Source organism: Fundulus heteroclitus, chromosome 11 (assembly GCF_011125445.2).
Source record: "Fundulus heteroclitus isolate FHET01 chromosome 11, MU-UCD_Fhet_4.1, whole genome shotgun sequence".
NCBI lineage: Eukaryota > Metazoa > Chordata > Actinopteri > Cyprinodontiformes > Fundulidae > Fundulus > Fundulus heteroclitus.
In genome coordinates this window covers 27978024-27992759 of record NC_046371.1, presented here as the reverse complement: position 1 = coordinate 27992759, position 14736 = coordinate 27978024, and the positions used below count along the sequence as shown (strand labels likewise).

Genomic DNA, 14736 nt, shown 5'->3' with positions numbered 1-14736 from the left:
CCATATAAACCAAAATGCTGTTATACAACTTAACTAACGTCTTACATATTCCTATTTTTGATTTGTAACATTTCTAGTAAGTTAAACCTAAAGCGTTATATAATTTTTGCAGGAAGGGCTTAGTTGAGGAAGAGGAGTCTGTGAGGTTGTATGTGGTTCAGCAGGAGCAGCGGTTCACCCAGCCCAGGCCCCCCTTCACGCTGGAACCGGCAGTGTAATGAAAGCATTTCCATGTAAACCGAAGCGAAATGGAACGCAGCCATATTTGATGTTATCGCACCTCCTGTCACAGATGTTTTCATTGCTTTGCCGCTGGAATGTTGTCTTTATGACGACTTAAACAGCAGTATATATCACTTTATGCGTATGCGTTGGTTTTTTTCTTTTTCTTCCTCCTTCTACTCCCCTATTTTCCCTGCGTGTGTGTTGAGTTTTCATCTCGGCGAGAAGATTGTGGGAAAATGCTGGGAGGCGTAGCGCCGAGAACTCTTTTTATAAGCAGTGCGACTTTATTTCCCAGATTGCACCGCGCACCGTGATGTTCCCAACAGCTGACAGACGGCGAAGCCTCTGCCAGAGCTGTCGGTGGAAGCTAGCGGAGCCCTGTCGTCGGAAAACCACACCGACAGAAGAAGAAAGAAAAAAAAAGAAAAGACGAACCGAACCTTTGCGGGAACCGAGCCGCTGAACGAGTGCGTTGTTTTGAGGAAGACATATTTAGTTGGTCTTGCCAGCTTTTTATTTATTATTTTTTTTTTTTGTTCTTATACCCCAGCATTGGCAGCCGCGGGGACAATTGCTGTCAGCTAACTTCCACAATAGGTCGCTGCAGCGTCGCTGGACCGCCGCTTTATGTTTTGTTCCAGCTCAGCGGTTTGACTCCAGCCCCTTCCCTCTCCAGCCGTGCCCCAATGCTGAGGAATGGATAGCGTGTCTGCCAACGGTGGGAAGATGGTCGAGAGTGATGGGCAGCAGCCGGAGAGGCACGGCGGCGGCGGCGGCGGCGGTGGCGCAGCGATGGCCGCGCTCCATCAGTGCGAGCTCATCCAGAATATGATTGATATCTCCATCTCCAGTTTACAAGGGCTGCGCACCAAATGCGCCGCGTCCAACGACCTCACGCAGCAAGAAATACGCACTTTAGAGGTAAATAAAATTTTAAATAAAAAAAAAAAAAAAATACACCAAACAAACGACCAAAAACAAAACACGTGTCGGCGCAATAAGACGCCGTCTGGTTTTAAACTGCGGAGTCATGATGCAACGTACGCTATGTCCGCCCGGTTTGCGACGCTGGTGTCGGCGAGCGGAGCGCCGCCGGTGGGCGACTCGGTTCGGTCGCCGCTGTTCAAACCGGGTCTAAAAACGTCTCGAGCGGCGTAGATGCGGGTGGTCGTAAAATGCTCCGGCTGTTTGCGTGACCTCCTTGTTTTATTTGTGTTGTCTCGCGCCGTGCCGCGCCGCGCAGCTGCATCCATCCAGCCAGCCAGCCTTGGCCTAATGGCACACATTCAATAATCTCTTCCAGATTTGATCTGGATGCGGCTCCGAGCTGGATTTTCGTGGCTCTGCGCGCGACCGGCCTGTCTGTCAGAACGCATGACGGCAAGCGGCCACGGCCTCGCGTGACTCGTCCCGTGCGTTCAGCAGAAACGACGAGGATCGTGTGCATCTCTAGATGCTGGTTCAGTTCTGTCTCGTTGGGAAGACGCGGATGTGTGCTTTGCCCCAAAAGGCATTTGATCCGCGGGGCAGCTCATCCTGCTGGGGCAGCGACGTCTGGTGACGTGAACGCAACACGTTCATGTCTCTGTTGGTTAAGAACAATGCTGCGAGGCTGCTGTCTGTGGGCAGCAGTGCAGGCCAGGGGGTCAGCTGACTCTGCAGCCCTTTATTTTTGTAGGAGTTCCCGCTAAGTACAATTTATCTGGCTACACAAAACGTGTTATAACGACTTATTATTAATATTAGTATTATTATTAGATTACATTAGATTCAACTTTATTGTCATAACACAGGTACAGGTACAAGGCAACGATATGCAGTTTAGGTCTAACCAGACGTGCAATAGCAGCAAGTGCAGGATAAACAATGGTTCCATAAGTACAGGACATGGGTTTTTACTGAATAAATATAGAGATGGATACTATTATAAACAGATTTTTACTGATTGGTTTGTCCTATGAGTATAATATATAGATAACTAGTATTGTGAACTAAATTTACAGCTGGATGTGCACCGAATATAATATACAGGTGGATATTACTATGAGTAGAGTTTTACAGATATGTAAAATGATAAATATTATTATTATCATATAACACATGTTTTATGGTGTAAGTATCCACTTTTTGGGGGCGCTTTCAGGTTTTAAAACACAAACTAAAGTCAAACTGTTGCAGGAGAACACGTTTCTCTTTAACAGACCGTTCCACATGGAAGCAGGCGGAACCAAAAGGGTGTAGCTAATGAACTAAGTAAGAAGAAAAAAGAAAACATTTCAAGGAATAGCAAACATTCAGTTTCATTTTTTCTGCTAAGGTTAGGCAGAAAACCGATCTAGCCTGGCTGTACGCCGTGTGCTTAGCCGATCCTGTTGGATTTAAGTTAGTAAAATATTGGTCGAATGCATAAAGCGGGATGCCGTTGTGTGTCATCGGTGCCTCAGATACCTGCAGCCATAGCACATCGGGCCCACCTGTTTGGTTTCATGGTAAGACTTGGAGATAAATGGCGTCATAGGGACAGTCCCTGCTCCCGTCGTACCGCTCCGTCGGTTTGAAGTCCTTTCATTTGAATGCAAGGCAAGGCAAAAAAAAAGGCCAGTGTGGGCTTCCTCTGGCTGTACGGATCATACGGTATTTAGTCGATGGAAGTCGTGCTAGTAGATCTACCCCAATGTGCCCCCATCCCATCCAAAAAAAACAATTAACTACTTCTCCTTCAGGATACATGACAGTACCTGAGTCGATGGGAGCTTCAACGCGGCGGACATTTGTGTTGATCTACACATTTGGCACAAAAAGCCTGTTTACTTGAATACTACCCTCAGACCTGGCCGGTTTTATTCTTAATGTGTGCGCGCTTAAGGCTGCATCAATCTGAAAATAACAATGAATACATGTTCTAGAGAGCGTTATTACACTCTGATTATCAGTATGTTGCGTTGTTTTAGCAACAGGTGGAACAGCAAGAGTATGAGGGGTAGATAAAAGCTTCAGATGATACCTTGGCTAAAAGGAACGCTAACTCCTGGTTGGCTGGAGGCCGTTAATTATCCACGATTGTTTTATTTCTGTAGAACTGAAACCCCCTTTGAACAATTGCACATTTGCCCCCCCTAAGAAACCTTTAGATATGCTAATGACCAAGTTGTCATTCGCAGGGTCTGATTGTTATTTCACAGGGGTTAATTGTATCTGGGCTTTTTTTTTTTGCCTGGTTTTTACCAAAAGAGGCAGATTTATGCAGAAAAAAAGAGAGGTGCTGAGCAAAAACAACAAAAACAGAAGAAAACTTGTCTCCAGTTTGAGAGTTTGAAACAAACTCTGTTGGTCCTTAGCTGCTCGGCAGGCTTGCAGCGTACGTTCGAAAGGCGTGACGCTGGAGCAGCTTTTGGGCAGAAAAGCGAGCTAGGTGATTAAATAAGAGGGAAGCCCAACGACCTCAGTCAGCTCGCTTGTGTTTGTGAGCTGTTTTTCTCAGCCTACCCCAGATCCACTCCCACTGGTTTTGTGCAGAAGGGGAGCCGATGACGCTGAGTGGCTGGTTACACTTTTGCTTCCTGAAGCAAAGTTGCAGGTTAGCGCAATGCAAGCCTGAACTGGTTAATGGAATTATGAAGACTCGGCCCGTTCAAGTCGACATTCTTCCACTCGTCTTTATCCGTTGCCATTTGTGCCTTGTCAGTGGAACAGGACGTGATCTGGCAGAGTACTTCCTGAGGTATGTTTGTCTCGTAGATACATTTTCTCACCGGCATTGTTCTACATGACAATGGACACGCAGTGCCGCTCTCATGTGCTTCTTGAAGACAAAAAAAAAAAAAAAACCCCAGTCTTCTGACGCTATTTTGTTCCTCCTTTGCTTATGAGGCGTTTTTCAGGGACTGTCGCTGAAATTCAGTTGTGCAAGCGGTGGTTTGGGGTTAATTTGAGTTAGATTCTGCTGTACCTTGTTTTTCCACTGTAGTCTTGTTCTTAAACCTTCAACTTTTAGCATTCAACATCAGATCGTCAAAGTTCTCGCTGAGTTGAAGTGGCTGCACCTGCAAAGCCGAGCGTAGGCATGTACTGGGCAGCTAACCGTGGCATTTGTTGGTGTTTTCTTTGATTTAGATTCATTTATTTCCATAAGACTAGAGCGTAAACTGGCCCTGGTGTGCAGTTCAGCTGTTCAGGTTTAGCTGTGGCTGTTGCAAAGTCTGGGATAAAGACAAAGTGCAGTTGCAATCAGATTGTACGTTGTAATGCAGATATGTGTAGCCATAGTTTGAATTGTAAAAACTTTTTTTATTCAGTCATTGCTGTCGTGTCTTTGCATTTTTTCCCTTTATAGAACTGCATACGCAGTTCTGCTTTCTGAAATGAGATGATAAAAATGTTTTCTGGTTTGAGTCTTCTTTTTTTGACTAAAAGTTGTTGTTTTTTTCGTTTCTCCAGCTGAAAAGCTGTTCTCGCTGTAGCAAAATGTGGATCACTCCCCTGTAAGAACTCTAAATACGTCCTGATAACTTAAAGAAACAATTCATTCGTTTAAAAAAAGACCCACTGCGGGCGACAACACAGCTCATCTGTGTCTGAAGGCGATAATAAATGAACAAGCAGGCATTTGACTCAACTCAATCAGGTTGAGATTATTATGGTATGATAGCCTTAAGTTAAAACACCGTAATTTCTATAGTGGGATTTAGAATTTTTTTTAAAATAATTTATAACGTGCTTTAATTACTTTAAAAAAAGTAATTAAGGCTAGGACGGTGATTTTTTCCCAAAGTTTCCCCAAGTCCCTATTTGAATAACTACTAATGTGCAATACCGTCTTACCTTGTTCTTCCGCTCTTCAGGGTGATCTAGTGAAAATAATCTCCAGATTATTCCAGATTAATAAAACCAGATCTGCAAATCCACTCTGGTTTTATTTCTTTCTACTGAGGCCTTCCTTTTCTACTCATACACATGAACGCGATTCGCTTCATGCGACTCTCAGCCATGCTCAAAGCCTGTGGTGAGAGCAGCGGAGCTACATTGAAAGGCTAACCGCTAGGCTAACCGCTAACCTAGCCGCCAAGCTAACAGGATATATATTTAAACTATATATATATATAAACAGTAGCAGTGCGCATGCACAGCCAGCAAGCAGAAACTAAGAAGGAACGAGCACGCACACTGGCGTTACGTGATTGGCATGTGGGACAACCAATAGATAATGCGAAACCCCCGGAACGTAAGGGACAGAGAGGGATGAGGGCAGAGCCAAACCTCTGACAAATCCCTGCTCGTTGGACCAAACGGCGGAGATTGGTTAGCGTTTTTACACACCTGCAGCTCCCACTTTTTGTGAATACTTAATGTATTGCCGACTTTGAGGATGGAAGGTTGATTTTACCCAGTATAAAGAAAAAGTGTTTCTAAACAGGATTACCAACTATAGCTTTAATTACATCTTCTGCTAAAATGACGCTAATACTATCCAACGTTTCATGTCATTATTTTTATATACACGGCCTTAGCTAAAATCTACAACACCTATTGTAGATTGAGGTTTGCGAGTGCTTATCGACAGAATGAAAATACCTTTTTGCTGCTGTTCTTCACAGAGAAACGCAGGCATAAAAAGCTAGCAAAGCGTGCGGCGCAAAGTGTAGGAGCGCCGCTTTTCTCTCCGCCGTATACAGGCAAAAAAAAAACAAAAAAAAGGAAAAACTCCGGTCACTCGGGCGCTTCCTGCGGCGTCTGGTTGGAATGACTTTAAACCGTGGCAACGAAAGGGCAGAAGGTTTTGTGGTTTTTGAAAGGGGAAGTGCTCAAACCTAGGGTGTACCTTGGCACCAGCGGGTGACCCAAGCCCATAGCCAGGGTGATGGTGAGCATCACTGCTAAGACAGTTAGGGAGCCTTGCAGCGGTTTCTTCCGTTTAAGCGGGGGTGGTGGTGTGGGGGCTTTGAAGATTAACTGCCTTTACTTCCTATGTCTTTACTGGCACACTGTTTTGCAACTCACCAACAGACTTTCCTTTCACTTCTTGGTTTTAGCCCTCCCTGACAAACTGTCTTGCCACATTCCTAACGCGCCGCCTGCGACGGCACCAGGCAGAGCGGCGATCGATTTAGGATGCGTACAGTTTTGTATCCATCATTCTGTGCGGCCTGTAATTACTAGCGCGCTAATTCAGCCGCCGAATTAGCTCGACGCGTCTAAGGTCAGAAGTCGGAGGTGGTCCGAGTTATAGTTCCCACGTTGCTCTGGAGTGCAATCAAGGGCGGCTTGAGCTGGCTTTATTCTCTCATTGGGGCGAGCTTTATTGTTCCTCTTGAACCGTGTGTGTGTGTGTGTGTGTGTGTGTGTGTGTGTGTTTTGTGTCTTTGCCTGTGAGAGGATAATGATGCTGGCCCTCTCCAATGGAGTGCTAACTGGTACTTCACTTTTCACATGTTAATCCTCACTCAGCCCGGTCTCTGTCCGCCTCTCGGTGTCGCTCTTCACGCTCCAGACTTTTATAGTTCCAGCACATCCCCTCGGCCCGCCACGGTCAGCTCCTGCGTTTTCAAACCTCGTCGAAAATAATTTGCATCATCAAGACGGACAGAAATAGCGGCGTTATTTTTTGCACGTCCCTAAATAAATTTGGTGAGGTATTCTTCGGGAGCTGGCCTTTTTTTTTTTTTTTCTTTCTTTCTTTTCTTTCTGTAACTGATCAGCTAACGGCAAACACGTCACTCTTATTTGTCTCCTCGTGGTGTTTGGGGAGTTTTTTTTTTTTTTTCCCTTCCTTCTGTGTGCTCGTCGTGCGAGCTGTTGTGGCTGTGTCTATATTTAGACATCTTTTCTTCCTACGCATTTTCAGGGTTGGTTGTTAAATAAGAAAATCAAATGACGCGCAGAGAGGCTCTGCGATAGGAGCGAGCTGGGCAGGAAAGGGGAGGGAAAAATCAAAGCCAATCGGCGGGAGGGGGGGGGGGGGGCGCCCTCTGTGACATGACAACCGCTGCTTGTGTGTCTGCCGGAGAAGTAGACGGCGGTAGACACCCGGGTGTAGAGGAAACGCAGCGCTGGTGACTATCAGCGCTGACCCTGACTCTGTTTCCTTTAGTTTTTCATTTTTCTTTTTTTTTTTTTTCTTCTTCCCCCTCCCCACCCTCCCTCCCTTACTGCAAGGGAGGCGCAGCCAATAAGAACGGGCTGCGAAAAGCAGGCCACGATCTATTCCTGAACTGACTCAGGATGAGTTGCATTACATCCTGTAATTTTGAGGCCTGATTTGCTCTCTCCGCCGGGGAGGCGAGGATCAGCCTGATCTAGCTGCAAGGCAGTGGAAATGTGTTTTTGTTTTTAGGCTGTTTTTACCTTAAAGTGTCATGGGAAGCAAGTGGCGGGGGGAAAAGAAGCGCAGTGCCTAGAAGAAATGAACGACCACAGATGAAACGGGGTCTAAAAGTGAACTCTTTTAAAGAACAGGATAAAAAAAAAAAAAGGCCTGAGATGTGTCATTTTGGAGTTGATTTGACCTCATTGGTATTCTGTGTCTGTTCTCGTCTGGGCAGACATTTGTCGACACAGTCAGCTTGAATCACCCGTTCACCTTCCCAACCCCAACTCGCCTTGCGCTCCTAGCAGCAAGAAGGGAGCAGCGGGCTGGCCGCTTTACCTCCATGATTTTGTTTTTTTAAAGTCTTTTAAATCCAGGCTAACATTCACCGCGTCGATTGGAGCAGCGCTGCAAAAACTGATGTAAAAATAAGTAAAATGTTCTTAAAATGAGTGTTTTTGTCCTAGATTTGAGCAGGTAAATAAGATTATCTGCCAATGGAATGAGTATTCTGACCCCCTAAAATAAGATGATTAGATATGCTGCACTTGAAATAAGATGATGGAGATGAGTTGTTCCTATTTTAAGTGCAAAAATCGTATTCTATTGGCAGATTACCTTTATTTACCTGCTCAAATCAAGAAAAAAAACACACATTTTAAGAAGGTTTTACTTATTTTTAGATCCGTTTTTGCAGTGAGAAAGAGGGGTCCGGCTAACGGGTTACAATTAGGTGGTTGCAGAATGTTAACGGCGTGTCGGCTTTTTGAAACGTTACCATTTCGAAACCGTGACATTCTCTGTCAAAGCAGCGTTGACGCATTCTCCTAAAAGAGCCGTAGTTATTGGAGTTTTCTTCGGTGTCCCGACACCTGTTGCTACACACTTCTGGTCAGCTGGCTGAAAGAAAACTAGGATGCTTTTCCCTCACTTACAAAAAGGCAGGCTTGGGTGTCATGAAATATATCCGACTATCAGGAAAGACAGCTGCAATCACATATTGCGATTACAGTTATGATTCAGTGTAGGGTTCAGCTCTGCTCCAAAACAACATAGAAATTAGTTCTGCCTCTTAAGGCTCCCAAAATAAGAGAGTCATATTTTTTTTTTTTCCTTAAAGCTCTGGGAGACGGAAGACATCTTAGGAGTTTCTGGTCTGCAGCTGTCAGCACATCGTCTGAGCAGAACCTTCTTTCTTTGCGTGCCGTCCGACCGCTACGGCTCAATGCTGTGAGTCTCTCAACGTTTCTCCTGTTACTCTGCGTCCGCGTTTCGGATGAAGCAGGAAACCTCCTGGCCGTCACGAACTCAGTTATTGCAGGATGCACAAGGCTTTAATTTATAAAAAACAGAGAGCTCTTTTTGGCTTATAAGCCTTGATGTCAAAATAAATCGGAGAAATACATTTAACTGGGTAACATTAATCCGATTTTATTATCAATATGCTGCCTTTGCTACAGCGGGAATAACTGTTGCTTTTTTCTTTTTTAGATGAAGCATTTTTGTTTAGATCCTTGCGATCTTTGCTTAATGGCACCGTAGTATATATATTTTCTGGTCCGATATTATACATCAACGTTCTCATACCGGCCCATGCCTACCGTGCATCTGTGTGTGTTTTAGTTGGGGGGTGGGGGGAGGAAGAAGCTGACCTTCCTGTGCAAACATCATTTTTGCGGTTCTCAGATAGGCCCGTGCTATCCTTGGCAGGTGCACCAAACTGCCTGTGTCAGCAAGAGGCTTGAGAAAACAACCGAGGCGGTGGGATCAGCTCCCCAAGTCTGCTGTGTCAGGCTGGACTGCTGCTGGGACTCCTTTCCTCCTCCTCCTCCTCCTCCTCCTCCTCCTCCTCCTCCTCCTCCTCCTCCTCTCCTCTCCCCTCTGGTGGCTGTCACTCATCTCCTGCACAGCATTAGGCCGTTTCCATGGTGCCGTTTGGCTCCGCTGACAGGTGGGCTCTGACGCCATCTCTCCTCCCCCACCTCCCACCTCCGGGCCAGACGTCAAACGCTGTTGTCTCCGCTCTGCACCAAAAATAAAACGCAAGAAGGGGGGGTGGGGGGGCTGTCATGATCTCCCAGTTAGCCGTGTGCTTTCAACACGGACGCTCTCGTTGCCCGTATCATCAGCGCGGGATCGGCCATCTCTCTTTTTCTTAGGGCCGCCGCAGCTGTTTTCTGGCCGAGACCCGCGGCCGGTGACGTTATCTGGCGACGGGTTCTTTTTTCGAGCTCTAGCGTTTCACATGTATGGGAAAATCCCACTGAAATGTTGCTGACGACTCAGAAGAGGGGGTTGCTAGGTAACCCGACGTCACCGGGGCCGCACCAGCGCGTGCAGGGAGGCGGAGCGGGAGCCGGTGAGCCACGCGGAGCGATCGCCACCTCGCCCGTTTGATCACGCCGGCCCAGATGCGAGGAACGCTGCAGTCATCAGAGATATGTGATTAGACGGCGATTCATTTTGTCACGTGGTTACGAAGCTTAAAATTCACCGCACGGGTAATTGCTCTTTACGAGATACGACTCGCAACCTTCTCCTTTTATCCCCCCTCTACATAAAAAATAAAAAAAAATCTGTTTTTATACTCTATACCAAATGTCTGAGTCAAATTTCTTGATGGCTCGTTGTATCCTCTTCCTGGCATCTCGACCACCTGGCTTTCACCGCGTTGCCCCTGCTCACTGGTTAAGAACAAGGCTGCTCCTGCTGTAATTACCTCGTGCAGCCGATAACTGAACGACTGCAGAAGCTGAAGAGCAGGGTGAGGGTCAACACCTAGAGCAATTACATCCTCTCCATCTCCCGGCCTTCTGCAGCCTTTTCATGCTCCAGTCGAGAGGCTTTCATTGGAGGCCCTCTCCACCACCCGAGGCCACGCACGGGGCGGCTCTGCTAGTCTCCTGTCTGGCTGACAGGTGGATGTTTCAGCCCCCCCACCCCCCCCACTCCGGCGCTCAAAAGGTATGCAAGCATCCCATCTGAAGGTGCTGCCTGCTGTAATGGAGTCTTTTCAGATAGGCCGTGAGATAAGGACACACTATACAGTCATGATGAGCTGCACAATGCGGGCTGCTGCAAACCAACACCGCCGCGTTCATTGTAATACTCGCTGAACGGGCCGCTGCACTCGACATGAAAGCATTAGAGTCCCACGGGTTTTTTTTTTTGGTTTTTTTTAAAGATGAGAATAAGACTCCCAACAGACTCGTTTCCAGAAGCCTTTGAACACAGCAGGGTTATCTTATGTCTAACGTCACCTGAAACCTCAGCTCAGATTAAAGTCGGGCTTGAGTAATGAACGTGGCGATAGGCAGATATGCACTGCTTTGCAAAAAACTGTTGGTACATCCTGAATGATTTCATCTTTTTTTTTTTTTTTTTTTTTTTTTTGCTTCGGCTTTTTTTTTTTTTTTTGTGGGGGTTGTTATGCTTTGAGACCTGCACACAGTAGCGAATAATAATCGTGACGTGGAGGAAAAAGGAATGCGTGCTTTTCAAAATATTTGTATGACTGCAGCTGTTCTGTGAAGGCCTCGGTATCTTTCATTGAAGAACAGATCAGACAGAAGAGTCGGATGAGGAGACGGCTAACCCTTGCACTTTCCACAAATTATTATTATTATTTTTTTTTAAAGGGAGCGGCAAGAAGTAAGCCCCCGTTGATGGAAAGCAATAAGAAATCCCTTTCACCGCGTTCGTTTCCACAAGCCTTGTGGAGGACGGCGTGAACATGTCGGCGCGCGGGTCGGATGAGCTCAGAGCTATGGTGGCAGGAATGCTTCTTTTCAGCACGGGCAGGGAAGCTGGCCAGAGATGATGGGAAGGTGGTTGGAGCTAAAAAGCACGTTAGACTGAGGCGAACCTTCAGGATGACAAGCTTGAACGCACATACGGAGCTACAAAGGGAATGGGTCAGCTCAAATCTACAGCCGGTCCAAGTCCAGACCCGAATACAGCTGAGAGTCTGGGGCCAGATATTTGGCCCAGAAGACGGGACAAATATTCCAGTTTCTAGATGTCCAAAGTAGGGCTGAACGATTTTGGAAAATAATCTAATTGCGATTTTTTTTCTTAATATTGCGATTTAATGCCATTTTTTCCCCAGTTTAATTTATCATGTCTTTTTAAACAAATACAAACAACAAATCAATTTGTTTCCTCATTGTGCAGATTAGTTGCTAAAATACCCGCAGCGTCTAAACTCAGAGCAGAAATGATTGCGTTCTGCCTACGATATATTTCAACCAAAATTGCAATTATGACTTTTCTCTGCGTTGACCACAAGCAACAAAAATGGCGTCTAAATAAAGACGTTTGTAAACAAGGACTATTTAAAACAAGAACTTTTAATGTTTTTATAAATCAGAATATTGTTCAAGAGAACAGCTTTTAGTTGATTTGGACATCAATCCTTGTTGAACATAAAGTGCAACCAACAAGCAAGTCTATGTATTAAACTGATTGACCAGTACTTAATGCTATGTATGATTATATAAACTCTAAAACAAGTAATAAAGTTAGATTATCTCACTGCTGCAACTGTCTTCCCTTCCACGTGGAGGCAAACCCACTTTAAACATTTTACCAACACCTAATGGACGTGTCTAATTCCCTAATTGTTACATAGCCAAAAATTGCAGACTCTGCGATTTGGAAATTGCGTTTTTTTAAATCGCGATTATATTGAAAATGAGATTAATTGTTCAGCCCTAGTCCAAAGCTTGTAGCCCCAACAGACTGTGTAAAGACACAGGTTGATGGTCTGCCTGCTGGATACTCCACAATTATGCGCCACTTTGTGAAGGTCTGTCACCGAATTCCCGATAAAATGCGTCGAAACGTGTGGCTGTAACATGAAGAGATGTGGAAAAAGTTGAAGGGGTCGAATGCTTTGACAAGACAAGCGAAGTGGAGCATGATAACTTTCTCAGCACCAGTTCAGTCACGCTCAAACTGGTAATCCGCTCTTTACAGCGTGGTCGCATTGAATGCCGTCTACAAAGCAAGGTGCAGAACAAGCTGATGGGAAGTCAGTCTCCATTCTGACCTGCCCCTCCTGGTTTTTTTTTTTTTTTTGCTCCCTGCAGGTAAAGCTGATGAAATACATCTGTAAACAGCTGCAGTGTAAAAAGAAAGTCCCAGAGGCAGAGAGGCCCGAGGCCCTGGACGGCTACCCGCACCTACGAGACTGGCTGCGCACCGTCAACCTGCGGCCGGAGCTCATCCAGGTACGTCTCGCCGTTCTGGGCCAATCACCAGCAGTCTGCCCTGGCCGGTGTGAAGCAGACCGTCGTGTGCGAGGAGGGCCGGACCGGCGTTCTAGGAGATAAAAAGGGACCTTATTTAACTAAAAACTGTCAGCGATGCCAAAAGATTTTCTTGTAGTGGTGTTAACAATGCTTTAATAAAAAAAAAAGCAACACATGGCGGTAGACTAAGACAGTGAGGAGAGCCATAGCTGAAATCCTGTAAGATGTTTGGCTTTAGATGCGTGCATCTTGATCGCACAGACAGGCTGTCGTTTCCGAGCCGGTCCCACGCTCGTCGGCCCCACAAATGGCTTTTCTCGCAAGTGCATAAGGAATGTGGCGAAAGCTAATGTTTGCCGAAGCCTCTCGCTTTTACGGGAGCTTTCCGGGACCGATCCTGGGTTTTAGCTGCGCGCAGCTTTTGAGGTTCGTGTGGGCAGTAAAATGTATTAATTTGCCTCGTTTGTTTTAACTGCAGACACGATTCTGCTCTCCGGATGACGGCGAGCAGTCGTGAAAACGTAGCTCACGCGCTAGTCTAAACATGATCGTTTTCAGATTGCTTAATGAGTCAGAGTGCTGGGAAGTATCTGGGGCTGAAATGTAAGGAAACTACTATCGTCTCTCTTTATTCTCTTTAACTGTTTGAGCCACTTGTCTTGTTGTGATTCATCACACATTTTATATATTTTTTTACTTGTTTTCACCACTTTGTAAGAATTCCTTTGTTTAGACAAAAAGCCTTTTTTTTTGTTACTGTTCAACAGCATCATCGAACCAGATGTTCCTGCAGGTTTTTCATCTTCCACAGTTTACGTTTTGCCTTTCTGTGTTTTTTTCCGTCAGCTACTGTAAACGTGCGTTGTTCCCCTCCATCCTGTCTTTATGAATTGACTGCAACCTGCATGTTTCTTCTAAGATTCAGCATCTTTTTTCGTTCCTTTCATTTAACAGGTTTCCCCTTTGCTGAATAGGGCTTCTCTATACCTGAGTGGACGTCTCCTTTTCTGCAATTGATTCATGTCTGTCTTGCTCACTTTTGCTGGCTTTGCCTTTTTAAGTCGGCTTCACCTTGAAAAAGCGTACAGGGCCTTGAGAAAGGTATTCATACTCCCTGGACCTCTGCGATAATACAACCATAAACTTAAGTGCTCTTAATTGGGATTCTGTGTGCTAGACTAACACAGAGTAGAATGTAATTGTGAAAAGGGAGAAAGGAAATAGATGATTTTTAATATTTTTAACATCTCCTTTCTTCTGCTGCTCTGTATAAGTCCCATTCAGAAGTCATCTAAGTGCTAACTACACTGCAAAAAGATCATGCAGATGAGTTGTTCCAATTTTAAATGCAAAAATCTTACTCCATTGGCAGATCATCTTATTTACCTGCTCAAAACCAGGACAAATACACTCATTTCAAGAAAAAGTTACTTATGTTTAGTTCAGTTTTTGCAGCGTAGAGCCTAGCTATGTGTAATTTAATCTCCATATACATACAGCTGTCCTGTGAAGTCCTCAGACGTTTGTTAATAGGAAACAGCATCACGAGGTACCAGACACACGGCAGTTGGGTCAAGGAGAAATCTGGGTAAAGATGTAGGTTGGGAAACAATATCCCAAGCTTTAAACATCTCTAAGAGAGCTGTTTAATCCAACATCCACAAATGGAAACAACATGACACAACTGCAAACGTACGTAATCTGAACTGGGCGAGGAGGGCTTTAATCAGAGAAGCACCCAAGAGGCCCACAGTAGCTCTGGAGGTGCTGCAGAGTCCCCGACTCGGATATCGACAGGACAGCTATTCGTTGTGCAGCACCCTAAGTTGGCCTTAAAGGCGACCAATGCTTTTTAATGCCTTTCTAAAGCCGGACGTAGCTAGCCTGACATGGTCATACTCAATTCTAGTCAGAATTTGAGTCTGATACTGCTCCATAGAGCTGTGATTATGGGGC

The 14736-nt window shown here is 45.5% G+C and overlaps 1 protein-coding gene across 6 annotated transcripts in view; it reads left to right on the top strand.

The window, feature by feature from the left end:
- The first annotated feature begins 475 nt into the window (after positions 1-475).
- ksr1a (kinase suppressor of ras 1a) overlaps positions 476-14736 on the top strand; it is a 33116-nt gene continuing 18855 nt past the window's right edge. Inside the window, exons 1-2 of one of the 6 annotated variants that reach the window (XM_021317568.2) lie at positions 476-1146; positions 12619-12759. In XM_021317568.2, coding sequence (XP_021173243.2) covers positions 922-1146; positions 12619-12759 — 366 coding nt within the window. In that variant the 5' untranslated portion in view covers positions 476-921. Of the gene's footprint in view, positions 1147-3829; positions 3947-12618; positions 12760-14736 lie in introns of those variants that run through there. The other 5 variants (XM_021317570.2, XM_021317566.2, XM_012864706.3 and 2 more) reach the window with 5 other exon arrangements.